The sequence below is a fragment of the Myodes glareolus genome, chromosome 24 (genome assembly GCF_982192425.1).
Source record: "Myodes glareolus chromosome 24, mMyoGla1.1, whole genome shotgun sequence".
Classification (NCBI taxonomy): domain Eukaryota; kingdom Metazoa; phylum Chordata; class Mammalia; order Rodentia; family Cricetidae; genus Myodes; species Myodes glareolus.
Window position 1 is genome coordinate 42,255,572 of NC_142049.1, and position 27,282 is coordinate 42,282,853.

Genomic DNA, 27,282 nt, shown 5'->3' on the forward strand with positions numbered 1-27,282 from the left:
CACGGTGTGGTTTAAAAACCACTTCTTGCTCTCTCTGAAGCAAAGCGGGCGTTCTGACCCCAGTTCTCCTTCCCTGTGAGGTGGGTATTCAAGTGCCTCCCTGCATCAGGCCTCACTTGCTCCATAATGCAGGGGGTTGCTGTCTCTTCAAGATGGCAGACTTTTGACCTTTTTTCCCCGTGTTCTGAAGGAATGGTGTCCTGAGTGTACTACACCAGAAACGTAGGCAGACGGACATGTTTGTGTCTTTCCACAGTGGTAGAATTTATCAAATAACAATTCATCTCGTTTAGTGGTTTCAATGACAGCCATTTGCCATAGTCCGAACTACCTCGCTAACCTGACCAATTCTTTTATTTCAGTCTTGATGACTAATAACTCGCAGCACACAGTAAATGACTGTATAACTGTCTGCATATATGTGAATTACAGACCAAATGCAAGTGTAAGACGCGACAGCCAAGTCCACGTGGTTTCAGAGGTGGAGAGTCTGTATCAATGAGATAATAAACAGATCCGGGCCAGGAGGGGGCTGCTGGTGACCTCAAGAGCTAAGCTGCAGATTTCAGTAGTATGCGCAAAAGCAGAACTGGGTGCAGGAAGCACAGGTCGGGTTCGGGTCCAGACTGGAAGACATGTAGACCAGTGCTCTGGCTGGCCCATCTGCAGCTGTCCAACCAGCGCTCTAGGGACAGTTGTGAGTCCTCTGCTGACTGTCCTTATTGTACACAATGTATGCAATGCTGTCGCGATGATAGGTGTCCATCGTTTTGGGGTTCAGATGAGAGAATATACCCTTTCCTTGGTCTCACTTACCCAGTAAGTTCTGGGCCTGGTTTTACTTATGTGATTTTAATATAGCCATGGTCCCTATATATAGTTTCGGTTCACCCCAATAATCTACAGAATGGCCCCTTTTCTACTCCGAGGAGTCTGTCAGTCTGTGCTGGGTGGGTAGTGCCTAACAAATGGTCCAAGAACTGCAGTCATCCTTATCTCTCCAAAGGGAGCCAAGAGATACTTGTAAAATGGAGTCCTCTAGGATAGTGCGCAGCCTGAGCAACCACCGTTTTATACAGAATGGAGTCGCTTAGGAACACATCCCCTTTCTGGTCACAGTTCCACTCCCAGGAACACCTCCAGCAGCAAGTGGACCTCCGAGCAGGTAGCTGACAGGTAGCTGACATTCCCTCGGCATCCAGGGCTAGCCCGGGCATGAGCGCTAGCCAAGGTGCCCATTTCCGGCCTTCCATCCAGACAGGCGCAGAGCCTGTCTCTCTGCAGCTTGGGGAGGTGATGCATGGAGCCCACTTTCTCTGTCCTCCGCAGGCAGCAGAGCTTCTGGGGTCACCGGGAGGTGCCTGGCTGTGGAACAGCACATGGCTTTCTGTGGTTTGTGGTCGAGGGTCCTGTGGGGTTTCTCTTGGAAAGCACGTTTCTTTAGGAATCGCTTTGAGCTGGTCTTTTTCTTCTCTCGCTTCCTTTTTTTTTTTTTTTAAAGACAAAAAGAATGTGAAGTGGTGACTTCAAGGAAGCCATCCTCCCACACCTCTTCCTCCTGCCCCCTCCTCTTATTTTTCTTTGTCCCTTTTTTCGCCCTTTCCTCTTCCTCCTCTTCCTTCTCCTCCTCTCCTCTCCCCTCCCCTTCCCTCTTCTCTTCCTCTCTTCCTTCTCATCTTCCCCTCCTCCATCCCTTTCTCTGTTCTCTTCCTCACCCTCCTCCCCCCCACCCCTCCTCCCACTGTCACAAAGCCTACTTACCCATCTATCAACAGTACATGTCTCATACATAATTTGGGGTCCGGCTCAAGGTAGTGAGCTGGACACAGAGAGCTGCCGTGGCAGTCACGGTGTCTGCCCACATTACTGGGTCACTCCTAGGTGCCTGGGTGAGATGGTTTTGGCCCTTTGCCTGTGTAGTCTCGCTGAGTCCCTCCTGTCAATACCAGCAAGCATCAGTTATGTCCTCTGCTTGAAAGAGAAAGAATCTGAGCCCCAGAGTGGTTGGACAACCTGCCTCATCACATGCCTGGCAAGGCTGGAGATCAGACTTGAACAAGGTTTTTCCATGCTTGGATGACGGCCTTTTGGTTGTTGTTTTTTGTTTGTTTTATTTGTTTTGTTTCGTTTCTTGAGACAGGATTTCTTTATGTAGCCTTGGTTGTCCTAGAACTCGCTCTACTCACAAGATCCTCTACTCACAGAGATCCACCTGCCTCTGCCTTCCGAGTGCTGGGATTAAAAACGTGTGCTACCGCTGCCCAAAGGAAGCCAGATTTTTAAGTATATCTTTTTTATGTGCTTGGGTGTATTGTTTACATGTTTGTCTGTGCAGTACATCCTTGCCTGATGCCTGTAGAGGCCAGAAGAGCGCTTGGATACCCTGAGACTGGAGTTACAGATAGCTGTGAGCTGCCCTTTGAGTGCTAGGACTCCAAGTGGAGTCCTCAGGAGGAACCTCCCATGCTCTTACCCGATGAGACATTTTTCCATGCCCAATCAAGCCAGCTTTGACAAGATTTACTAGTTGAAAAAAAATCCATTCCTTGTGTCAGGGACTATGCAAGTTGCCAGAGAGGTGACTGGAAAGAAAACTACAAATGCTAGGTGATGGCCCCAGCAGTGCAGCTGGACATTCAAAGGAAGAAAAGTGTGGGTGGAGTCTAGGGGAGGGGCCAAGTTCATGCAGCCCCGAGCTTGGAACTTTAGAGGCTTCAACCTCCCAAAGGTTGGGGTTGCAGGTGTGCCATCCCCAGACCTGTTTGTCTAATCAATTGCTATTTTAGAAGACAAATACCCACTCTGAAAGGGACAGAACTGGTTTGTTTAGGAGTTTGAAGAAGGAAGCACCATGTTTTGTTATGTCTGTGTGGTGGTAGAGGTCAAATCCAGGTCTATTTGTACATGCTACACCCCAGCCCAAGTACACGATCGTCAGAGTTCATTGTGTGATTGTCACCTGTTTCCCCATCACATACTCTATGGCAAAGTGACATGTAGTCCCCGTCTCTGGTTTTCGTGACTTCATGTTGCCATGTAACTTTTTTTTAAATCTTACTTTTCTTAACGTCCAGGTAGAGCTCAGGAAAGATCTGTAAAGTGAAGGCAGTTGTAGCCAACTCTATCGGTTGTAAGGTCCCTGACTTGCAGCGTGTGCCCAATGCTGTGCTGCGAGCACAAGGGACAATGTGTGTGAAACGTGGGAGACAGCATTGCGCCCAATGCTGTGCTTCCTGCATGGGGACAGCATGCCGCACTGAGCAAGGTAGCTCTACTCCAGTGACACAGTGACCTTGAGCTCTAACCCCAGCATCCTGAAAGAAGGAAGGTCTGATCTGAAAGGTGAATTACCTAGGAAGAAGTCAAGAGAATACCAAAAAGTGCTCAGAGGGAGCGTGGGATGGGAGGAAATGGAAGCCAATTGAAGATGTGCGAGCAAGAAACTCTGAGGCGGGTACAGTGGCTGACTGAACCGTACCAATACAGTGGCTCTGGACTCTTGGGTTCTGTGAGGTGGGGGAGCATGCTTGTCCCACTGGAAAAACTGAGAGGGCAGTCACCGAAATGGGATTGTGTGGATGTTTAGTGGTTCACCTTGGCACCTTGCTGAGACCTTTTGATCACTTCCAGCTTTGTCTTAGACAGTGGATGAGCCAGTGGCTCCCACACACCTGCCTTAGGAGCATGGAGAACTTTCTAGACTCATACCAGAAGGGACGGGGCTCAGTGGTGAAGTCCTGACCTAGCCGGATCCCCAGAAGTCCCCATGACTCTGGTTGCAGTTGTCCTGTGCAGAGTTCCCACCGCCCTCTGAAATGATTCTGAAGTGGGGCGGGTGGAGGCTGTGGTACTTGGCCACTCCTGGGGCAAATGAAAGGCTGAGGCCGCCTTCCTTAGGTGCACACCTTATAATGTGGGATTTCGACAGGTTCTCGGTTTTCTTCTGTTGAATAAAGATCAGCAGACTGTCAGAAGTGAAGCGAACTTTGGGCTGGTGTTCCTGAAATAGGAGAAAGTGAACTTGGCATTTACACCTGAACTCTTAGGGATATTTCTGCCTCTTCCATTGCAGAATAAGTGGGGTAGGGTGGGGTGGGGTGGGGGGTGGTCGTTGTGTGCATCTGAATAGCTTGAAAAACACTTTCTGCTTTCAAACGCCGACAACTTTGAGCCAATATTTACATTCCACTTAAATACACTTGAACTTTAAAATCTGTGCTGCTCGTTACGAAAACGTTTAATGGCTGAAACAGAGAGACTTTTTAAATGTTTAGTATGTTAGCATGCCTGAATCTCCCTCTTGAGTTCCAGTAGGCCTGGTCACTTCTGTGTGTCTGATCTGTATGTCCCCTTACCCTGGCACACCTGATTTAAATGAATGATTGTATTCATCAATGGATACATAATTGAGTATATTCCAATGAGTGCCATCATGAAAACAGTCCTTTAGTTTAACTGAAGACACCCACACATACACACAAATGCACACAGACATGCACGCACAACCTTGGGAGCCTGTTTTTGTGGATCTGTTTCTTCCAGCACTGGGAACTGGGCAGTGGTGGCACACGCCTTTAGTCCCAGCACTTGGGAGGCAGACGCAGGTGGATCTTTCTGCGTTCAAGACCAGAACTTGGTCTACAGAGCGAGTTCCAGAACATCTTGGGCTACACAGAGAAACCCTGTCTCGATAAACCAAACAAAGCCGTGGGAGTGGCAGGGAAAGTAGCTGGGAGAAAGATCATACATACATACATACATACATACATACGAGAGAGAGAGAGAGAGAGAGAGAGAGAGAGAGAAAGAGAGAGAGAACATCACAATGAAACTAAGCATGATGTATAATTAATATTTACTAAAATTTAATAAAAACATAAAAAATAATTTTTAAATATACTAGGGACCCACACTGCTCCTAGTCCCTTCTGTGCCCAGCCAGCCAGCCCGCAAGGGCCCACACTTACATGATTTGCTCACCCGGCACATTCCACCACAGATTTAACTTCCACGAGCAGGAAACTTACTGGCAACCGAGAGAAAAACTAGATTCAACTGACCTTTAGTGCAGTTTTACTAAAAGCCAGGGCAGGCTGTGTAATCTGAGTTGTCCAAGGGAGCCCGTGCAGGCCTGGCTGCAGGTTGAAGACTCTCCTCAGCCATCCCGCCAGGTTTATTTGGTTTAGGTCCCGCTCCGGGAAGCAGGCTTCCTTCATGCCTGGGGCTGTCGAGAGAGCAGCCCCTCCAGGACTCTGGCTGGACAGCTGCAGCATTGCTGGCATTTTTCTTTCCCCACCTCTGTATTGACAGCAGGTTTGAATCACCGAGTCCTGTTTTATGTAACGTATCCAGGCCAGGAATCACTTGAAAAACATTTAGGATGCCTAATTGGATCTTGTTTTCAATGAAAGGGGAGGCATTGCCTGGTACATTGTGTATCTTTGTGTTTGGGGATTTATTAAGAACATAGAAAGGCTTCAATTTTCTGCCTTTCCTGTTTCCTGTTGATTAAAGTGTGTGGGGAGGTGGTGCCCTTCCCAGTCAGGAATATCCCGGCAGCCCACCACTTCCAACCACATCCTGGCACTTTTTCTCATAGAATCCTCTTGCTGAATAAGCATGGCTGTATTTTATTTCCCAAAGCAGACAGTGGGTCTGATTTGACTTACAGACTTCTCTCCTAGAGGAGCCGGCTGCATTGTTCTGAGTCTAGTATTCCTTACAAATGGCACCAATCTCTGAAGAGCAGAGGATGGGAGAGGGGAAGGGCATGCATCTGTCGTGACCCTCCCTCGGATAGCGGATTAGAGCAGTGTGGGCACCGTGGGCACCGTGACAAGGAGAAGACAGCAAAGCCTGGAGGGGGATCCCCCAGTGGAAGCAGTAGCCATCCCAGCCTGGCACCGAAACACCTAGATGCTTGGCCGAACCTGCCTGCCCTCCGCAGAACTGACAGAACAATCTAGAAGGATCTTGATGGCTCCTTCCTCATCTTGTCACAGTGGGGGTTGCCTGTATTCTAACGCAGAAGCTGACCTCCTACAGTTCTGTGAGGCAGAGAACACCTTGTCTTTACAGCAGTTGGTGGTTTATATTAGACACCTTGTATCTCCTAGCAATTTTTCTTCTCTCCTATCAGGTAGTAGCAGTTCCCCGGGGTCTCAGCAGCTGACCCACATGGTTTGTCAAGGAGTGCCCTAGAAAAGATGACTTTCCCAATCTGATCTCTTTGCTGTCTTTGCAGAAATGGCTACTGCTTTCTTCTCATCCAGTGCCCCCCCTCACTCCACAGCTTTGTCCTGGAGACCTCTTAGTTTTTACAAATGGTAATGAGGCGGAGGTGTGTCAGCTCCACACTGGGCAAAGCTGGGCTTGCAGCCCCTATCCCTACATTCTCCAGCTTTGCGGTAGCAAGTGCTAGGAATTTACAGTTGTGTAAAAATAGGCTCCACAGTGCCCTCTGCAGGACGAGACTGGCGTGGCCGGGCTGGACTGCCATAGTGTGGGGCTGCTGCCAGGCATCTTTTCCGCCTTCATTTCCTCTTTTAATTCCCAGGTTTGGAGGCTAAAGGGACTGGTGGGTCTGTCACTCATTGACATCTTCAGCTAAAGACAAAAGCTGTAGGCAGGGAGAGTTCAGCCATTTCCTTGGAACTGGAGGGTTAACAGTTAGGACTGGCTTGAGTTAGGGGTCCGTTTAAATATTGGAGCCATCTACTCCCTCCTGGCTACTGAGGCACATTTAGGAAAGCATGAACGAGCCAAGTCTACATGACTTGACTCTTTTTCCAGTGGGCACTGGGAGTTCACATTGTCGACTTTCTACACTGTGGAAATAAATTAAGTCCGTGCAACTGAATGAGAGGCGTGTGCTTTGCTGGGTGCTTGGGGAAGAACATTCCGCTCGAGTAATATGTCCCATTTTTCATTATATTTGGATGGAACAGAAAGACCCCTGGAATCCCTGTTTGTGATTAGTGTCGTGAATACATTTGGCTGACCAGATTTTTACCCTGACTAAATACAGAATCTGTATATTTTGTTCTCGTGTGTTTGATTTTAATCACCAGACGTGGGGGCCTGGTCACTATTTTCTTGTCCTGCTTTATAAAAAAAAACAAAAAACAAAAATAGAGCCCCAGAACTTCCATGAGGGAGACAGAGAGTTATTATTCATAACTTAAATGATTTTTTTTCCTCACTCATTCCCAGACTGAGGTCCCTCTGTCTGCGGTGACACCTGGGTTAGTCAGCATTCTGCCACTGAGTCAGGATGCCTGAGGTGAGCCAGGAGGAGGAAGAACGATTTGAGATGCTGGCTGCGGAGGTTTCAGTCCTTTGTCGGCATTGTCTTTGGCCCTGAGAGAGGCAGAGCAGCAAGGTGGAGAGGACAGAGTGTCTCCAGGATCTAGCAGACAGAGGTAGGGCAAATGTGCAGACAAGACACGGCCCCCAGGGACCCACTTCCTCTGACGAGGATCCAGCTCCTAAGTCTCCATGTCTGCCACTTGGCTGAGAGCTGGAACCCGCTGAAGGTTTGAACCACAGACTCGCTTTTTACTCTCAGCACCTGGAACAAAAGACTGAGCAAGAAAAAGTACAGGTCTAGGATGGGCTAGGGTGGGAGCAAGGAGCAGACGCCATGTCTGTGGTCGTCTTAGGATTTCAAGGGGGAACAGTCAAGTGATTGGTGTTGCAATCATGTCTGGTTGCCGTACACCTAGAAGTTATCATTTGGGTTGGTTGGCAGAGACCCTCTAGAAGAGGACATGGAAAGCTTAGTCGCGCGTTAAGTCTGAAAAGCTATCACCTGGTCCAAGAATGGAATGACAGGTTTCCACGCTGTAGCTAGAAGCTCGGTGCATCTTCTTTCACCCTCATTCATGGGGAGAGGCTTTGTGTTTCACACCAGAACAGACCAGATGTTGCCAGGAGTGACTGAGTCATCACCGCTAGACGGTGCGGTGTGCTGAGCCGCCTCCAGCAAGCCTGGCAAGGTGGCCAAAGCACAGGGGCCCTGGCTGAGAGAAGGAACAAAGAGAAGCTTGCCAGGCATCTAAGTCATCCCCGGGTACACAATGGTGTGGAGGATCGGAGAGACCTTCGAGGATGCCTCCGTCTCTTGCCAAGGTTATGACAGGCAGCAATGGCACTGAAACCTGAGGGGGCTCCTCTCTGCTAATGTTAAGAAAGCTTGATGTTAGTGGGGGGGCGAAGGCACGGGAGAGCACAAGCATGCGTGTGTGTGTGTGTGTGTGTGTGTGTGTGTGTGTGTGTGTGTGTGTGAGGGAGGGAGAGAGTGTTGGCATGCCGCAGCACTGTTTTGTTCGCTGTGGGAAAGGAAGAAAGCCGTGCTCACTGTTCCTGCTAAGAGCCGACTTCAGCGTTCAAAGTCTTTCTCAGCCTCGCACGAGCTAGTCCTTCGGACAAGGAGCTAACATCTGAGCCACCGTCAGCTCATTTCATAAGGTGCTTGTATGAAATGATGAGTTATTTTTTATGTATTTCTCATTTTATTGGTGTGGGTATGTGCGTGTGTGTGGAGGCCGGGGGTCGGAGGGCAGAGGTCAATTTCCAGTTTTATTCTTCAAGTAGTTCCCCTTGTCTGTTTTTCAGACAGGGTCTGTCACTGGCCTGGGACTCATCATTTTACCTAGGCTGACTGTCAAGTGAGCCCTAGAGAGCTCCCGGGGCCAGCTTCCCAGCGCTGGGATTACAGGTGTACACATCATGGCTGGCGCTTGTAATGCGGGTCTTGGGTATGAAATTCAGATTTGCGATGTATTTGTGAAATGATTTAAGCACTTAGCACGGTATAGGGTGCTCAGTGAATGGCAGTCATCTGGTTTTATTTCCCTGCTTATGAATGATCAGGAGCCTCTCTAGGACGAAGTTACTCAAGTTGCTAGTTACTAAGCTGGTAAGCTGGACTTGGACCCAAAGAGTGGCGTGGCCCGGGGAGCGTGGAGTAGAATGAGATCCCTTGGCTTCCTTTGCACCTTGTCATGATTATCTGATTTGTAAAAGATACATCAGCCTTACAGAGAGTCACTAAGTGAGTGCTCCATTTCAAACACCCATTCGGCTTGTCAACCAGGCCCCGCTGCAGAAACAGAGCAGACACCTGGAGGGATCGCTTCCTGGTGAAGCGGCGAGTCAAGCCACTGAGCAGTCTCTGGGGGTGTTTTCTACCACCGCAGATTTTCTTTTCTTCCCCAAAAACGAATTCCATTTTTCCATTAAGAAGACAACTGTCAGGCGAGAGGCTCAGAAGTCTGGTAGTTCTGTGTGGATCAGTGACATCCATGAAGCCCTGAAATTATTTGATCTATCCGACACCAAGTGTCTGCGTACTTGGCAGAATGAGGATAAATGACTCCCTTTTTTCTCTGGCTCCTGCACATTTGGCCTAACGTGATCACAGATAGTGAATAATGGCCCAATTCAGCCCTTGCTTTCTGCATGCTACCCCCTGAGGAATACAATAAGCTAGTTCTTTGGTTGCCTTCGGAGTTTGATTGGCAGACAAAAAAAATAACAAGCAGAAAGATTGCATCTTGCCAGCGTCCTAAATTCTGCAGAACAAAAACCATACTTAAATTATTACTAAACCATTTGACGTTCCCGTTTTTAAAATGAGCCTCCTGGAGAGGAAAAATTGCTTTGCTGAGAGAAGACCTTAAAGGCTAGCAGATGATGCTGAAGTCTCTGAAACCTGTGTCTTGGACCAGAAGGGCCCAAGCATCGATTTGGTGTCTTAAACAAATAGTTACTATGTTTATATGGATGTGTGGGCAAGTACAGGTCAGAGGACTGCTCGCAGAAAATGACGCTCTTCTTCCTCCTTGTGGGTTCCAGGAGTCAAGCGCAGGTTATCAGACTGGGCCGCAAGTTGCCTTTACCTGCAGAACCATCTCAGCAGCCCAAACCCAGGCTGTGTCTTACCTCAAATTGAGGTGGGTAGAAAGTGCAGCTGAAGTGTGTGGTCTTGCAGTGAAGCTACCAATCTCTGAACTGCTTGACCTGAGGTCCCCGGCTCAGTCCCTGAGCCTTGGTGTCCCCACTGGTAGAATGAGACAGTTGTTATCTACCACAATAACTTCATAACGGTGCAAATGAAAAGACGACCGGAGGAAAGTGTCTGTCTGCACAGAGCATATGCTCTGTAAGTGTTGGCTGTTACGCTTTCAATATCCAATGTTATTAATACTGATTGTGTGTGGGTGTGGTGTATAGTGTATATGTATGTATGTATGTATGTACCATGGAAACCTTTTGTCAAACAAATACATGTGGCAAAAGAACTATGTGGAAACATGGAGCAGAGATGCATATTAGCTTGGCGGTTCTCTTCTATGGCAGGTGCCGGCAGACCCAGCCTTGCTACCCTTTGCTGTTCCTCGGTGTGCTCCGTGTACCTAGTCCTATAATGTGTCCTCCATTCATTTTGTGGGCCTGCTCCAGAGGCTATTTCTTTACCTTTTGCTGTTGTTTGTTTGGCCCACTGTCATCAGGCAGAATGGACGTGGGGCCGGCAGCCTTGGTCATAATTTCCCACTCTTTGCTTTCTCTCCCACCCCGGTCTCCCCCAAGCTGACTATCTCAGTCAGTTCGGTCACTCCTCCTTGACAGAGGTTTAGGAGCATCCTCATTCTGCTTCCGGTCCTTGGAGAGCTGCGGATGCTCAGCTTGGACCGGGACTGCTGGAGCCACTTGGGAGCTACTTACAGATGCAGCTTCATTGGACCGTCACCAGGTGCTCCTGGGGACAGGGTTGGACACTGTCACAAAGTAGGGACCAGGATCTCGCTGGGGACATCATTAGTTTCTTAAGGCTCAGATTCTCTTTGGGGAGAGAGAGCAACTTGGCCTTCCCTAGGAGGGCTTTCTAAGAATCCTAAGATGTTGCTTTCGTTGTTCTAGTGTGTTCTGCACCATGTAGTGGGCACACCCTCCCTGTGCCGAACGCTACTCCTGAGTTGACTCTGCCTTGGCTGTTGTGGGGTTTTGTGGCAGCCATGTTCTGATGGTGAATTGCACCACATCCTGGGTGGAAGCAGGACCTTCTCCTTCTTTCTGTCTTGCCTTGCTCCCCCATGTCTGTTACCTGGTGGGCAGATTCCTTTTCTGATTTGGGTTGTGCCTCCCTCTTGGTGGCCCCCTCATTAGTAAATTTTTAACCTAGTTAAGATCTTTTTCTTAACTGTCCCATAAAATCAAGTTATTTTGCTTGTGACAAAAATGCATTCAGGAAAAAAACACCATTGTCTTAGCTTTTGGATAGTCCCAGTGCTTGGAGGAGTCCTGGAGACAGTTTAGCCGTCTACTTTGAGTAGAAACTCCTTCTGTGCCTGCCTGTTGCCTGGTTTCCCAGGAAGTACGTGTCTCAGTTTAACACTGGTTGGGATGCTCCTTCTGTGGGGAGCCTTCCTTTCCAACAGGATAGAACACAAAAGGCTGGGGTGCTAGAGAAAGGGCCTCCCTGAAGATGCTTGCCCAACCGTGGCAGAGGGCTGTGTTTACCACAGCACACGGCAGTTCCACCCTCCCAGAAAGCTGCTGGCTGTGGACAGTGACCTCCTGAGGAATGGGATTGTCCCCTGTAAAGTGTTTCTCGTCTCTCCGTGAAATCTCATCCACCCTTGGAAGCAAGAGGAGCAGTTTTTCCACGGCCAATTTTGTACTTTCTTGTGGCCATATATGGTACAAGATAGAGAAATGGCTTGAGCAATTAAAGCGCAAGGTTTTTCCTTGGGGTTTTGAACAAATAAGTTAAAGAGAGAAAGGAGGTATGGCTTCAAATGATAAGAAGACAGATGCCTTCCGTTTTTAATGGTACCTTTCTGGCTTGGGTATAATAGTTGGTAGAACACTTACCTACCATAGATGAAGCCCTGGGTCCAGTCTCTAGCACCACATAAACCCAGCATACATACATACCTGAAATATTAGCACCAGAAGTTTAAGGTTATCCTTGACTACATAGTATGTTTGGGGCTATCCTGTGCTAACTGAGACCCTGTGTCAAAACAGAAAAAGGAGATGTATTATAGGGATGGGAGCTCTTTCTTCAAATGCCTTCGTTAAACACCAGGTTTCTTCTCTTCATCCGTATAACTAGGATTTAAATTTTCATATTTTAATGTACAGGATGTGGAGGGGAGATGAAAACAGAGATGGGGAGACAGACAGATGCAGGTTTTAAGAGTTGATTGTAGTTTTAAAGTTAGAGGTGAAACATAAACTTGACTTTATTGTTTGGCTTCTCAGTTCTTCACAACATCAGTGGGATTTGAAAGATGCTTCCTCGTCAACCCACAGAGAAGCTGTGAGCTGTGAGCACAGCTTTGGAAATGGAACAAAGCTTCCTTAGTTTCTTATATTGTTATTTTAATGACCAGCAGAAAAACAAATGACCTCATTACCCATAGTTTCGCTGGGTTTTATCCAAAACAAGCCTTCGAGAAGAAAGGATCACCTTGTCATATATTAAAAAGGATACAGCATAACTGTCCCAGCCATTGAGGACTGCTTATTCCTCTCGGATGAAAAGGTCACCAGGGAAACTGAAGAATTTGTGGCTCATATAAGGCAGGAAAGCTTACTTTTTGCATTTCTGCAAAAATAACAAACAAAAAACGGTATGGGTATTTTGAAAGGCCATGCATTTTAAAGCAACTTAAAGAAGTATCATCTGTAGAACGCAGTCTTCATTCCAGCTCAGACCTTCTAGGAGCCGCTGGAATTGTGGGCATGTGTGTCCAAAGCCCAGCTCCTTCCCACCCCGGCCCATGCTGCTGCCCAACCTCCATGGCCATTTTCATGTCCCTTGTTCCTTCCGTCTTCAAGGATGCTCCCCAAGAAGCAGCCAATAAAAAGACTATGTTCAAGTGTCTGCCTTGATATTAGACAGTAAAGCTAGATGTGAGGGTGCACACCTGTCACCCCAACACTGAAAGGGGGAGACAGGAAGAACAGAAGTTCAGGGTCACCTTCGGCAACACGGTGAGCTGAGGCCAGTCTGATGGCATGAGACTCGGTTTCAAAAAAGTCAAGTTTAGTGATGATAATGATGATGATGATCATATAATAAATAGTTGCTTTAAGTGTGTAGCTACGGCGCCTTCAGCCAGCCCCAGAATCCTGCAGAACCGCCAAGCCCCAGAGCCACATCCACATGCGCTCCATGGTGTGGTGGTTCAGAGGGTTATCAAGACAGCCGACCCAAGCTGTTCTGAAAACATCCACTTAGGATAACTCAACTGGTTTCAATTATCCTCAGAGATCCGAGTGTTCAAGATTGACGCCTTGACAAATTATAGGAAATGGCCAACATTTTCCCAGGCCCAATTATCAGATCTATTCCCCAAAGGCTTTGGAGAAGATTTAGGCAGGAAATCTCCCTCTGGCAGGGTTCAAGTCACAGTAGCAATGATAGGAGGTGAGGCAAACCAGCCTGGGACACACTCTGTCTTTGTGCCCATTGGCTTCGGGATCAGACCACCAATGGCTCCCTGGCGGAAACCCGGGGACAGTAGAGTGCTGGACTGTAGCTGGCCTTTACTGAAAAAGAGAGGAAAAAGCACCCAGGACCTGCAGCACACAGTGTTTCCATTTAGAGCACTTGATTCCTGTCAGAAAAGGCTAAGGCTGCTTGCCAAAAAAAACCAAAGGTTTTCCTTTTCTTCAAAGACGTCGTGATGTTTTATGGAAGACTTTGCCTTTATGTGGTGGTTTGTCAGTTGGTGGTGAGTTTTGTAGAACCTAGTTCCCGACTGGCACTGGGGAGCCACGAGTGGGTCAGGAAGCCCCATTAGGGGCTCTCCCATCGTACCGTGTATGCATGTTTGTACATATGTATGGGAGTTCATGTAGAGAAGAGAAGACGGCCACAGGGGTGGTTTCTCAGGTACCACTGTCCACTTGGTGCGTTTCTGAGAAATTCTCTCACTGCCCTGGTAGACCAGTACAGCAAGGGAACCAATAGTCTCTATCTCCCTAGCCCTGAGATTATAAGCGAATGCCTCCATGCTGAGGACATTTAAAGTGGGTACTCAGGGTTGGAAGACAAGCCCTAGATACACTGAGCTATCCGCAGTCCTTTCCATTAGCATTTTAAAAATTACGCTAGAACAGATTCTATCAGGGCTTATTGTACACATTAAGAGTATGTCTTGGAGGGTGGTGAAATGGCTCTGAGGTAAAGGAGCTCGCTGCACAGGCGTTACTTGAGTCCCCGGACCCATGTGGTGTAAGGAACAAACTCCAGAAAGTTGTCCACAAGCATGTTGTGACATGCACATGCCAGAGCACAGACACACACACACACACACACACACACACACACACACACATACACACACACACAGAGAGAAAGTTGTTCACAAGCATGTTGTGACATGCACATGCCAGGACACAGTCACAGACACACACACACACAGAAAGTTCTTCACAAGCATATTGTGACATGCACATGCCAGGACACACACACACACACACACACAGAAAGTTCTTCACAAGCATATTGTGACATGCACATGCCAGGACACACACACACACACACACACACACACACACACAGATACACAAACACACACAGTAATTTTTTTGCAAGAGCATCTTGATACTGTTCATCTAGATAGATAGATAGATAGATAGATAGATAGATAGATACGTGTTCACAAACTGCTTAGTGAATCACGTTGTTCTTATTTTAAACTTATTTTTGCTAATCAAGGCTAAGTCTTGTTGCTGACCTGGCCATTTTCAGCAATATACTCCATGTCCTTCAAACACATAAGTGGATCAGTGCCTAAAGTAGCCTTTTCAGATGAGTTTTGAAGTCAGTCTGACTTGGGGCAAAGGAATTGATTTGATATAAAAATAAGTAGTTTTTGATTTAATAGTGTCTCTTCAACCTGTGTTGCTCACAAACCTGTGTGATTTTTCACGAAATCTGAGCTGTCTGTGGGTCTCTGTCATATTTTAAGTCAACTTGAAATTTAAATGTCCATTTAATAAGCGTGAAATGGATCTTTTATACATGGACTAGTTGCAATATACATTCAGAAGGACAAAAGTGATCATTTGTAGGCTGTATAAAGCAGCTCACTTCCTACCGTGGCCATGTGGCACCGTGGGGGATCAGACACCCAGAACATTCTTGTATGTTTTTCTCCTGTTCCCCGCTTACATTCCTTTGCTGTCAGGAAGGGGGAGGCTCATATACATGAGAAGAAAAGCAAGAGCTGTTAGTTATTAGAGTGGCTCTCTTCTCTTAGAGAACCCACCCATCCCTCCCTCCACTAGACTTGTTTTCCTGGGACACCAGCGGTTCTGAATTAACAAGGTTGACAATACCTTGCCCCAGACAGCTTTCTCCATTAGGAAATACCATAAGAGAAACTGTTGAGGGAGACATTTGAAAACAGAGAAATACCCTATGCATTACCACGCAGAATAGTAAAAGGGCTCAGTGTATGAATTACGCAGAGCGTGTGATTCCCTGTAAAACAAAGATGGCCGTGGCTTGACCTTGTGACGCTTCCTCAAGACTCCTTGGGGTTTTAGTGTGAGCACAACTGGACAGATTCCAGAGAAATCGCAGCAATAGTTTGTCCTCTTTCCTTGTAGCAGAAAACACGGTCTCACTGTGTAAGCCCAGAACTGACTTAGACAAGGCTGGCCTCAAACTGCGCGACCTCCAGGCCCTGCATGCTGCTCAATCTCTTTTTTACCGATCTGCCTTACTTCCCTTTTGCACTTATTTTCCTGCAAATAAGATCTATTAATGAGTTCTTTCCGGTTTCCTTTTTCTAAAATGGTAAGATCCATTAAGGCAGGGAGATCTTTGCTTCTGGACGTGCCCCCCAAGTCCCCGGAACAGCATCGGGTGCACGTGAAATGTTTGATGGACGTGTGACTGTTGGTGTGAACATGGATGGAGGGTGGGTGCAAAGATGAGTGAGCGGGCGGGTGAGTGGGTGGAGGGTGGAGGGAGGGATGTGGGTGGATTGGTGCGAAGATGGATGGAGGACTGTATGTTTCCCTTGGCTTCTGATAAGACCCTGGGGAAAGGGAAAGGCAGTTGTCCTAGGAAAAGTGGTCCTGGCTTGGAAACTTTTCTTCCGTGGTACAGCTGCTTCCCAATGAGTGGCATGACTGGCCCGTTGTATATAACAAGGCAGGAGGAAAGGAAGTGTCTGGAAAACAGTCTCGGCATTGGACGCTACTGTCTGCGTGGGCTTGTTGCAAGGAGGTGGTAGGGCTGGGGAATGACAGAGAGTTTTCCTGAATGCCCAAAGCCCCAGGTTCATTCTCAGCCCCATATAAACAAAGGTGGTATACGCTGGAAACATAGAAGCAGAAGGCCGTCCTCGGCTACATAACAAATTTAAGTCTCTCCTGGGCTGCAGAAGAGACTGTGCCTTTAACAACAACCACAAATAATAAAAGTTACTATGGTGTCCCCAAGAATGCTATGTCAGGGTTCAATTTGACCTGGGTTCAAATCCCAGTTATTCTGTTTGAGATGAGTGAACATGGTCACAAACAGCCCTGCCTGTCCTTGAACTCACAATGATTCTCCTGCCTCTGCCTCCCGAGTGCCCAACGCAGGAACACCATTTAGCAATGCATTGAGTGGTGTGCCTCCAGATCTCCATGAGATACACCCACTCCAGGGCCGGGGTGGTGTCAAACCAAGGACACCCTATGACAGGCTGGTGGTGTGGGAAGGTTTCCTCAGCCGGTTTGCAAGCCAGTCTGTGGTTCTGCCCAGGAAAAGATCCAGCAACACCCATGAGTTTTGATAGAGGAGTTCTGCAGCACCCTCCCCTCCAAATCCGAATTCCCCAGTAAGTCAGGAAGATGGATGTGTTTTAAAACATTGGGAGGTCTGCTTTGGATCACCCAGAGCTGCGGCTTCCCCACGCAGCTGCGGGCAGACTCAGCCAGTTCCCTGGCTGCCCCGGCTCCCAGCGCTCACGCCCCACACAGGGCTGCCTTGACCCAGCCTCTGCAGCCGTTGACTTTTAAATCATCAAAAGCCGCTCTATGTACAGTTTACTCTGTTGCTGGAAGGCAGCAGAACATAGGTATTAGGAGGGGGGGGGGGGTGGTGACTGAGGAAGCAGCCGTTAATCCTGCCAGGCTTCTGGGCACAGGAGTAGTTGTGGATGACAAAAGTTAATTAGAAACATGAGCAGTTTAACCGAAAACACTTGTGACAATTGGAAGGGCAGCCTCTCGGCTTGCAGAATTTCTCCTAGAGAACCCTTGTGGGAGAAAGTGGCCGCCGCTAGGTAAGTCCTGTCACGCTGACTTTGCAAGCTGTGTTCTCTTAAGGAGCTGATGGGGCTAGGCTTTGGGGTGCCCCCCGGGCTCAGGGGAAGCCGTTTCCTCTGTCCTCCAGCCACTGTCTCTAGCAGCTCCTGGCAGTTGGAACCACTGATGTATCATGGCAGTCCCGTCTGAAGAAGGGGGCTGCAGTGTGGGGGGACTTCTGATGCAGGGCCACTGTGGTGAGTAACAGAACAGTAGTAGGGGAGCCCACATTTCCCAGAATGGTCCTGGCGCTTATACGGAAATATCTTCATAGATTTCTGAGAAAAGTCTGTGGGCAAGGAAACATGCATTGAGCGCCAAAGGGGAAGCCTTGACTTTCAGATAACCCGTGTTTTCTTGCCTTGTGTATGATGGGGGGCAGGGAGGGGGTGCACATGCTCAGATTGTGTTCTTCAGTAAAAGAAGTTTGCGCTGTGTGTAAGCCTTTGAAACTGCCAGTATAATGTCTCCACCGTACCATTGGTCAGTACACTCAGCTGTTAACTGAAAGGTTGGTGGTTCAAACCCACCCAGGGATGTGGAGGGGGTTAAGTGTTAGAGGAGACAACTCCTCCTCCTTTCTCTCCAAGTGAATGCAGAGAAAGAAGATACTTGTCTCCTCACCTGGTTTTCTGAACAAGATAAGACAAAGTGAATTTTTTCTCTTCTCTCTCTCTCTCTCTCTGTCTTTCTTTTTCTTTCTTTCTGAGACAAGGTTTCTCTGTCGTTTTGGAGCCTGTCCTGGAACTAGCTCTTATAGACCAGGCTGGCCTCGAACTCACAGAGATCCGCCTGCCTCTGCCTCCCGAGTGCTGGGACTAAAGGTGTGCGCCACCACCGCCCAGCTTCAAAGTGAATTTTTTTTAGACTGATCATAGTGGCACCTGCCATTAATCCCAGCACTCGGGAGGCAAAGGCAAGCAGATCTCTGAGTTCGAGGCCAGCCTGGTCTACAAGGTGAGCTCCTGGACAGCCAGAGCTGCTCACAGAAATGTAGCACAAAGAAAGAAAAAGGAAGAGAGAGAGAGAGAGAGAGAGAGAGAGAGGAGAAAAGTCAGCATAGAGAAAACTTACACGTTTTGATAGGCGTTAGAAGCTTTTATTGGTAAACTACTTTTCATTTTCATTTAAAATGATTGATCTCTGCTTTATTTTCATGTCTAAGTTGTCTCCTAAAAGTTGGACATCTCTCGACTGTTATGCATAAATGGAATCCTGGGTTAAATAGTTCAAAGTATATTATTTCCTACACCCTTACCCAGCACAGGAGTGGTCGGTGGTGGTGGTAAAGGATTTTCCCCTTTTCGGTGGATTATTTACATTCTCAGATGTGCTCTGCGCGTTACCGTTGAGATTGGCATGTGTTTACAGAACAGACACAGCCAGGATGTGCTGGGACTGGGGGAGGTGGCATGTGAACCGCGCCTGAGGGACTACAGGAGGGGAACGGCATTTAAAGTTTAACCACACAGATAATCCACACTCCCAGTAGGGGCTGTCGGGCTTATGGGTGGGGAATGACTGGCCAGGTACCATGGCTGACCTTCCAGCGCGTCTTCGGTGCAGCTCAGCGGTGTGATTCAGGTTCCTTTCTCTTCCCTGTCTCTGCAGAGCCACTGGCCAGCTCAGCCTCCTCCCATCCCGGCATGAGCGAAAATGTACCCGCTCCCTTGGAGAACGGCCCTGCCATCCCTGTTAACGGCTCCTCAGCCATCCCCCAGCCCAGCATGACCTCCAAGCCCTGGCGCAGCAAGTCTCTCAGTGTGAAGCACAGTGCTACATCAGCTCTGCTCTCGGTCAAACCCGCGGGGCCCGAGGCCCCCAGGCCTGCACCTGAAGCCATGAAGCCTGCCCCCAACAACCAGAAGTCCATGTTGGAAAAGCTCAGACTGTTCAATAGTAAAGGAGGCTCGAAGGCAGGCGAAGGCTCGGCGTCCCGGGACACAAGCTGTGAACGATTGGAGATCCTGCCCAGCTTTGAAGAAAGCGAAGAGTTGGAAGCGGCTAGCAGGGTACTCTCTACGGCAGGCCCTGCGTCCAGCAGCCCCAAGATTGCCCTCAAGGGCATCGCGCAGCGGACTTTCAGCAGGGCTCTTACCAACAAGAAGAGCTCACCGAAGGGCAGCGAGAAAGAGAAGGAGAAACAGCAACGGGAGAAGGAGAAGGAAAAGGAGAAGGGCAAGGACTTGACCAAGAGAGTCTCCGTGACTGACCGGCCTGACCTCAAGGAAGAACCCAAGGAAGAGCTCGGTGGGGTGGTTGTGACTGAGATGCCGAAAAAGTCCTCCAAGATTGCCAGCTTTATCCCCAAAGGTGGGAAGCTCAACAGCGCCAAGAAGGAAGCCACGGCTCCATCCCACAGTGGAATACCAAAACCAGGAATGAAGAACGTGCCTGGGAAGTCCCCAAGTGCCCCCATCCCTCCCAAGGAAGGAGAGAGGAGCCGAGGGAAGCTGAGCTCGGGGCTTCCCCCACAGAAGCCCCAGCTGGACAGCAGACACTCCAGCTCCTCCTCCAGCTTGGCATCCTCAGAGGGAAAAGGCCCCGGAGGGACCACTCTGAACCACAGCATCAGCAGCCAAACTGTCAGTGGCTCCGTCGGGACCACCCAGACCACTGGAAGCAATACCGTCAGTGTTCAGCTACCTCAGCCTCAGCAGCAATACAACCATCCCAACACAGCCACGGTTGCACCTTTCCTGTACAGGTAGGCAGCACCTGCTCCCCCTGGGTAAAGAACCTGGCTGCTAGCTCCGCCTGTGCAGGGTCCAGGAACATGTAAGCCAATATCCAAAGTAACACATAGTTCCATCCTGGTGCATTCAAGTGGGCAACCACTATAGCAAGACAGTGCTGAGGTGGGGGACTTTGTGAGCTGAGTCCAGGATGAGGAGGTGTCACCAGGCTTGTGAGGACCAGGGCATTTCAATAACTCTTTAAGCTTGTAAGCCTGACTATGCAGGGTAGTCAGATTGGTGTTACCCAAAGTGAGCTGTAACCTAAGCTAAGTGAACTTAAGACCCGTCTGCTATGTAAGTAAGATTTCTTATGGCAGCATGGACCTTGAACTTCCTGACTCCCACAGTCCCTGCTACCTGCTGGGACTTTCTGAGAAGAGGTGGAGCAAAAATTGATCGACAAGGGCCATTGTAGAACAAGGACTATTGTATTAGGATGAAACCTTTTTCAGTCTCTGTAGCCCTGTAACTCTGTTGGGACATCTGTAGAACCCGGCAGTCCTTGTGGAACCAGGAGCTACACGCTCCTTGCTGTTCTGTCCCAAGATCCACGTTGCTCTGCCATACCACACACCCATGCTGAAATGGGCACTCGAGGCGTGTGGCTAGCTCATCAGGCTCATGGAAGCCCCTGTACTACTGAGAAGGGGCTGAGAGCTTGGCTCACAGAGCTGGCCCTGGTTCTATGCTGGACAGGAATGGTGTGCTTGACCACGCTTCACAGCTAGGCCCCTGATACCTGTGCATGTACCAAAGTAGTCATGTCCCATTCTGTCCCCTTCGTTGGCAGCTCTCTCCCAAAATACAGAAACACAGCTGTGTGCACACACTCAGTACGTCCAATTCGACAGTTGTTCGTAAGTAAGACATAATTACACATCCATGCACCAAATGCAAATGTATGTTCACCTAGGTACGTTTTTGCATAAGCCCAGGTGTGTGCATTCTCACCCAGACTTTCAACTTCTTACATTTGTGTGGCTTTCCAAAGAGATTCCCTCTCTCCCTGCCTTAAGTGTGGTCCTGTGGACTCATCCTTCCAGCCACTAGAGATGTCAGGAGAAAGCTAGCCAGCATCCATGTAGTCAGGGGGTGATGCCAGGCTCCGTGTTGTCCCACGCTCACTCTCCTCCGCCCTCTTCCCCCTTGAGTGAGCATCATCGCAATCTCTTTCGATTGGCAGACAGTTCTATATTACTCAGTTGAGTTGTCAGCTCAGCTAACGGCGCTAGGCAGTGGAGTCGTGGTGCGGCTGCCTGCACGGCGTCTCAGGAATTGCTCTCTGAAGCACGGAACAGCTGACCCAACAGCTCCCGGTGAGATTGTTACAATCCTAGCATCATTCAGCGTCGAGGTGAAGCCCGCTCACGCTACTCGACAACTTCTGGGCTAGTCACATTAAAATGTGTGAGTGTGACTCTGTCTGTTTTGACTGTGTTCTTTGGCAAGACTCTAAAGCAAGCGCTTGTCTTCTTAATTATTATTATTTCAAGCTTTCTTATGGGAGGAACGGTTTCTCGTGACTAATGTGAGAGGAGCAGGAAGAAGGGACCCTCTCAGATGCTGGAGTCCTCTTTGGAGGAGCCTGTGAAGGACTGGGAAGAGTCCTGGATAGGAACGGGACCTGCACCCTGCCCTGTGTTACCCATTGTGGCACTGGCTACAGTGACAGCTAGCGAGTGCTTGTGAACCATGTGTGTGCGGAGACCCAGCTAAGGGTCTTCTGGAACCTAGTCTCCTGAGTCATCCCAGCTTTGTGAACTAGCTTGCTTTTAAAAATCCCAATTCTACACACAGGTAATTGAGGGTTAGACTAGGAAATTTGTTCCAAATCACAGAGCTGGTAATTAAAAGAAGCTGTGTTTAAAACCAAGTCTGGCCCGGTGGTGGTGATGCATGCCTATAATCCCAGCACTCAGGAGGCAGAGGCAGGAGGATCTCAGTGAGTTCAAGGCCAGCCTGGTCTACAGAGTGAGTTCTAGGACAGCCAAGGAGAATTTCTGTCTCAAAAAAACCAACCAACCAATAAACAAAAGACAAATCTGTCTCACTACAGAGACCTACGTTGTCTTGCTCTCTAAGTCAAGGATTCTTGGTGCTGCAGCAATGTTTCAGCAATGTTAAGAGCACTGGCCACTCTTGCAGAGAACCTGGGTTTGGTCCCCAGCACCCACATGGTGGTTTACAGTTATCTATAACTTCAGTTCTAGAGGATTTGATGCTTTTTCTGGCCTCTGTGAGCACTGCACATATATAGTGCTCGTACATACATACATACATACATACATACATGCAGGCAAAGCACTCATACATGTCATGCATGTAAAATAAATCTACAAAATATTTTTAAAACAGAAATCTTTACATGTACAGTAAGAGAACTGCAGTTCACAGTAGACAATGTCTCAAGCCTAAGCCCAGCTGTTCCAGGCGGCGTTCGTTGGCATTGTGTCGGATGACGACAGGCACAATGCAGAATGCGCCTGAGTTCAGAAGAACAGGGCAGTAACAACACACACAAGCATCCTGCTCCTCTAGAGGGCGCAGCCACTGCTGGGTGCCAGTAGGTGGCACCCTACAAGACTGGGCTCAGTAGCTCCAGATCTTTCCTTCCACAGGATGAAGGGAGAAATCCAGCTGGTTTCTGGAGTGAAATCACCCAAATTTTAAAGTCATTCTTATTATTTTTAAATACGCATATGTGGGGGAAGATGTGTATGTGATTCCAGGTGCCTGTGAAGACCAGAGGCCTTAGATTCCCCTGGATCTGGAGTTAGAGACAATTGTGAGCCACGCTTTGTGGGTGTAGGAAATTGAACTGGGGTCCTCTGCAAGAGCAGTATGTCCTCTTAACTGCTGAGTTATCTCTCCAGCTCCAAAATCTCACAAATTTTAAATGATGAGCTGACTTACCAGGTGTGGTAGCACATGCCTTTAATCCCTGCACTCAAGTGGTAGAGATGGGCAGATTTCTGTGAGTTCTAGATCGGCTTGGTCTGTACAGTGAGTAGAACAACCAGGACTATGGAGAGAGAGAGAGAGAGAGAGAGAGAGAGAGAGAGAGAGAGAGAGAGAGAAAACGCTAATTTATTTTTTGAAATTACTATGCAAACCTTTAGCAGTACATCTGCGGGCTAGCTGTGTCCCTACCTACCTTTCCTTTACAGTCTCTTGGCTAGAGGTGTAGTGTGCCTGTTTTCGAGCCTTTATAAATCCTAAGTGGATGATGAGAGCTCAGACTCTGGCTGTGGGCTAAATCAAGGCACTGGGATAATGACAGGCCTTTTAAAGGGGGTGGCTACCGGAACTGCGAATAGATGGCTTCAACAGGAGGGAGAGGGGAAAAGCACAGTGGAGATCTGAAGTTGCCAGTTTATCTCACACAGTACATCCACACTTCTGGTGTGTTCTTGTTGGTGGGGACATTGCCCCATGCTAAAACATGCTAGAACACATACCGTGCATGCATAAGGCCCTTGGGCTTACTCCCCAACAGCAACAACAAACGTGGGGGAGAGAGAGGCTCATTTTTTTCACTGGTAGTGAAAAGCAGCTGGGTCGATGCAGCCCTAGATGCCGATAAAGTAATGTCACAGGTCTGCGACAAGACAGTCATGGCCAGAAACCTCCCTTGCAAACCAAACATTGGTTCAATTCACTCAACAAATAAGGGCATGGGAGAAGGGTTGGGAAAGTACATATTTCAGTCAAGTGTTGAAATAATGATCAATGAGATCTTTCATGTCAGAGCATCTAAGCCGTGAACCAGAAACCTGGAGGGCAGACACAGCTGCTTGGCACCCACCCCTGGTCCGCTTCACACTCCCTTTTACGGAGAGAGCCATGTCAGGCGAATGGTGGGGCGAGGGGACTGTCAGTGCTGTCAGCTTATGCTTTGTTTGCTGGTGCTGTGGCTCCTTACCTGTGGATTTTTGACCTAAGGTTAATGTCCAAACTACCCAGCCGTGTGCCTGGTTCGGATCTCGAGGCTGACTTGGGAAATCGGTCCCCAGCGAGAAACCGCAGGCCCTCCTTTTGGGCGTCGCATGTTTCATCTTTCTGAGTTTGGTCGCTCTCTCTCCACGTGTGGCTGTTGAATTATTTAGCATCAGTCTGGTGGCCCATTCTGTCCCACAGCGACTAGCCTGGCAGGTCATGGCAAGCAGTCCAGATGTGACGGTTTCCGGTCCTGATGACGGTGTCTGCTCTGATTTGTATGCCAAGGTCCCAGACGGACACCGAAGGAAACGTCACGGCCGAGTCCAGCTCGGCAGGAGTGAGCATGGAGCCCAGCCACTACACCAAGAGTGGACAGCCTGCCCTGGAGGAACTCACTGGTGAGTATGCGCCCTGGGCTGTGTGGCAGTTGGTGGGGAAACCCCTCATGCAGGCACTTGCTAGGCAGGTTAATGTCGTGGCCCTGGAGCTGAGCAGCGTTGCTCCCTTGTGTCACCAATCTACGCCTTCTCTTTCCTTCCTTTTCTCTCGCACAGCCTCTTCCGTCTTCCCCAGAACTGTCACTAAATCTCTAACTTGTCAGGACATCTCACGTTTGGACCCTGGACCACTTTCATGCTCAACTTTGAGTCCCACTGTTTGTCCTTCATCTGCAGTGGCTTCTCAACAAAATTTAGAACTCTAAAATAATTAGATTTGTTTTTAGTTTTATGGAAGCCCAAAGTCAAAATATCGTTTCGTCCTTTGCCGTTAGCTGTAAAGATCACAACGTGTGGAGCTGGAGGAATGACTTGGCAGTTAGGAGCACTTACTGCTGCTACAGAGGCTCTGCATTCAATTCCCAGCACCCATCTGGTGACTCACCACCCTCTGTAATTCTAGTTTCAGGGGGTCCAAAGCCCTCTCCTCAGCCTCTGGAACCCCAGCAGGCATGTAATACACAGATGTGCATGCAGGCAAAATACTCATACACATTAAATTAATAGATAGATGGCAGCTTACGTCTTTTCCAAGGACAAAACAAAAAATTTCCTAAATTATACCTTGTCAAGACAATGATTGTGAGGTATTGTGCTGTATATAAAACGTATGATCCAGCCGGGCAGTGGTGTGCATGCCTTAATCCCAGCACTCAGGAGGCAGAGACAGGCAGATCTTTGTGAGTTTGAGGCCACACTGGTCTACAGGGAGAACTCCAGGACAGGCTCAGAAGCTACAGAGAAAGTCTGACTTGAAAAACATAAATACATACGTCCATACATACATACATACATACATACATGTCATTTCAGGAACTGGGGAGGTGACTCTGTGAATTAACGCACTTGCTGCTCAAGCATGAGGACCTGAGTTCAAGTCCCCAGCACCCATTTTAAAAGCTGAGTATGGCAGCACACACTTCCTAGTGCTGGAAAGATGGAGACTTGCAGACCCCTGGGACTCACTGGTCAGAGCGTCTAGCTGAACCAGTGAGCTGAAGGTTCGGTGAGAGACCCTGCTTCAAATAAGTAAGGTGGAGGGCAATTGAGGAAGACACATAGCACAACATCTGACATGACCATACATGCGCACGCATGTGCACATGTGCATACATAGACACACAAATGTGTACACACATGCATCATAAATACACACAAAACACAGCATCTAGTTGTCATAGGAATCATTTCCTGGTAATTTGTTGATGTTGTGTTTGTGTGCGTGCATGTATGTGTGTGGGCACAGGTGTGTGCAGGGGCACATCTGTGGAGGCCTGACGTTGATATCAGGCACCTCCCTTGATCTTTCTCCATTATTTGTTTTTTTTAAATATTTATTTATTTATTATGTATACAATATTCTGTCTGTGTATATGCCTGCAGGCCAGAAGAGGGCACCAGACCTCATTATGGGTGGTTGTGAGCCACCATGTGGTTGCTGGGAATTGAACTCAGGACCTTTGGAAGAGCAGGCAATGCTCTTAACCACTGAGCCATCTCTCCTACCCTCCATTATTTGTTGAGACAGGGTTTTCCCACTGAACTCAGCTCACCAGTTGATTCTAGTGGCTCTAGCTAGCCAGCTTGCCTGGGGTCCTCTGCCTCTGGCTCTCAAGTGCTGAGATTATAGGCTTGGCTTTTATGTGAGTTTGTGGGGTCTGAACTCTGGTCTTTACACTTGTACAGCAAGCACTTTATCCATTGATCTATCCACCCCAGCCATGATGTTACATTATGGAAGTAAAGAAGAAAATCAGAATTAGAATTCTTTCTGGGTCTGTCCTATCCATGAGCTCCTCCTCCAGCCCACATATGAACCATGATTCTCTTTTTAAATATATTGGAAGGTCTATGTTTTGTCTGTGTATGTCTGTGCACCACGTGTGTGCCTGGTGCCTGTGGAGTCCAGAAGAGGGCGCTGGATCTTCTGGAACCAGAGTTACAGCTTGTAAGCTGCCGTGTAGGTGCTGGAAACAGCTCACATCCTCTGCAAGAGTAGTTGGTGCATTGTACTGCTGAGACATTTCTCAGGCCTCACTCCCACTGCTATTTTTAAAGGGGTTTTATAGCAAGATGGAATTAATTAATGGTGGTAATTAGAGAATCTGAGTCTCATTACTGCACCCAAAGTGATCCAAAGCTGTGGTACCTCTGTAGCAGTCTCAGTCATAGATGCGGCTATCCTGCAATGAGAGGGATTGACAGCCCCGGGGATGATGCAATCACATTCCTCTAAGTGTAACATGAGGGCCTGCTTTGTTGGGGTTTCTGTCCTGCCCATTTCCCACAGTCGTTCAGTCCCAAAGAAAATCACATTGAGGTCTCCATAAGTTATAAACTGATTGGCCCATTAGCTCGGGCTTCTTGTTAAGTCTGATAACTTATATTAACCCATTATTCTTATCTATGTTAGCCACATGGCTCAGTACCTTTTTCAGCGGGGCAGGTCACATCCTGCTTCTTTGGTGTCTGGACAGGACTGCGGAGGAATGGACTTCCACCTTCCCAGAATTCTCCTGTTCTCATTGCCCCGCCTCTACTTCCTGTCTGGTTGTCCCACCTAGACACCTATATACCTGGCTACTGGCCAATCAGCGTTTATTTAAAACATAACTGACAGAATACAGACAATTCTCCTGCACCATCTAAGGTTCTGAGGAGAAAGTAGGACAGACCTTCACTGTCTGTGAAGACTTCACTGTGAGTCTGGAGACAGAGCTCAGCCTAGCACTCATGAAGCCCTAGGTTTGATCCCCTGTGCCACATAAACCCAGTAGCACATA

General features: G+C 48.4%; 1 protein-coding gene across 6 annotated transcripts in view; it reads left to right on the plus strand.

The window, feature by feature from the left end:
- Nav2 (neuron navigator 2) overlaps positions 1-27,282 on the plus strand; it is a 356,673-nt gene that overhangs the window by 181,766 nt on the left and 147,625 nt on the right. For all 6 annotated transcript variants that reach the window (XR_015736368.1, XM_087901386.1, XM_087901385.1 and 3 more), the window contains 2 exons: positions 18,937-20,032; positions 24,288-24,400. Coding sequence is in view for 5 of the 6 variants with exons in the window: in XM_087901386.1 (XP_087757512.1) it covers positions 18,937-20,032; positions 24,288-24,400 (1,209 nt within the window). In the remaining variant the exon portion in view is untranslated. The remainder of the gene's footprint in view (positions 1-18,936; positions 20,033-24,287; positions 24,401-27,282) is intronic.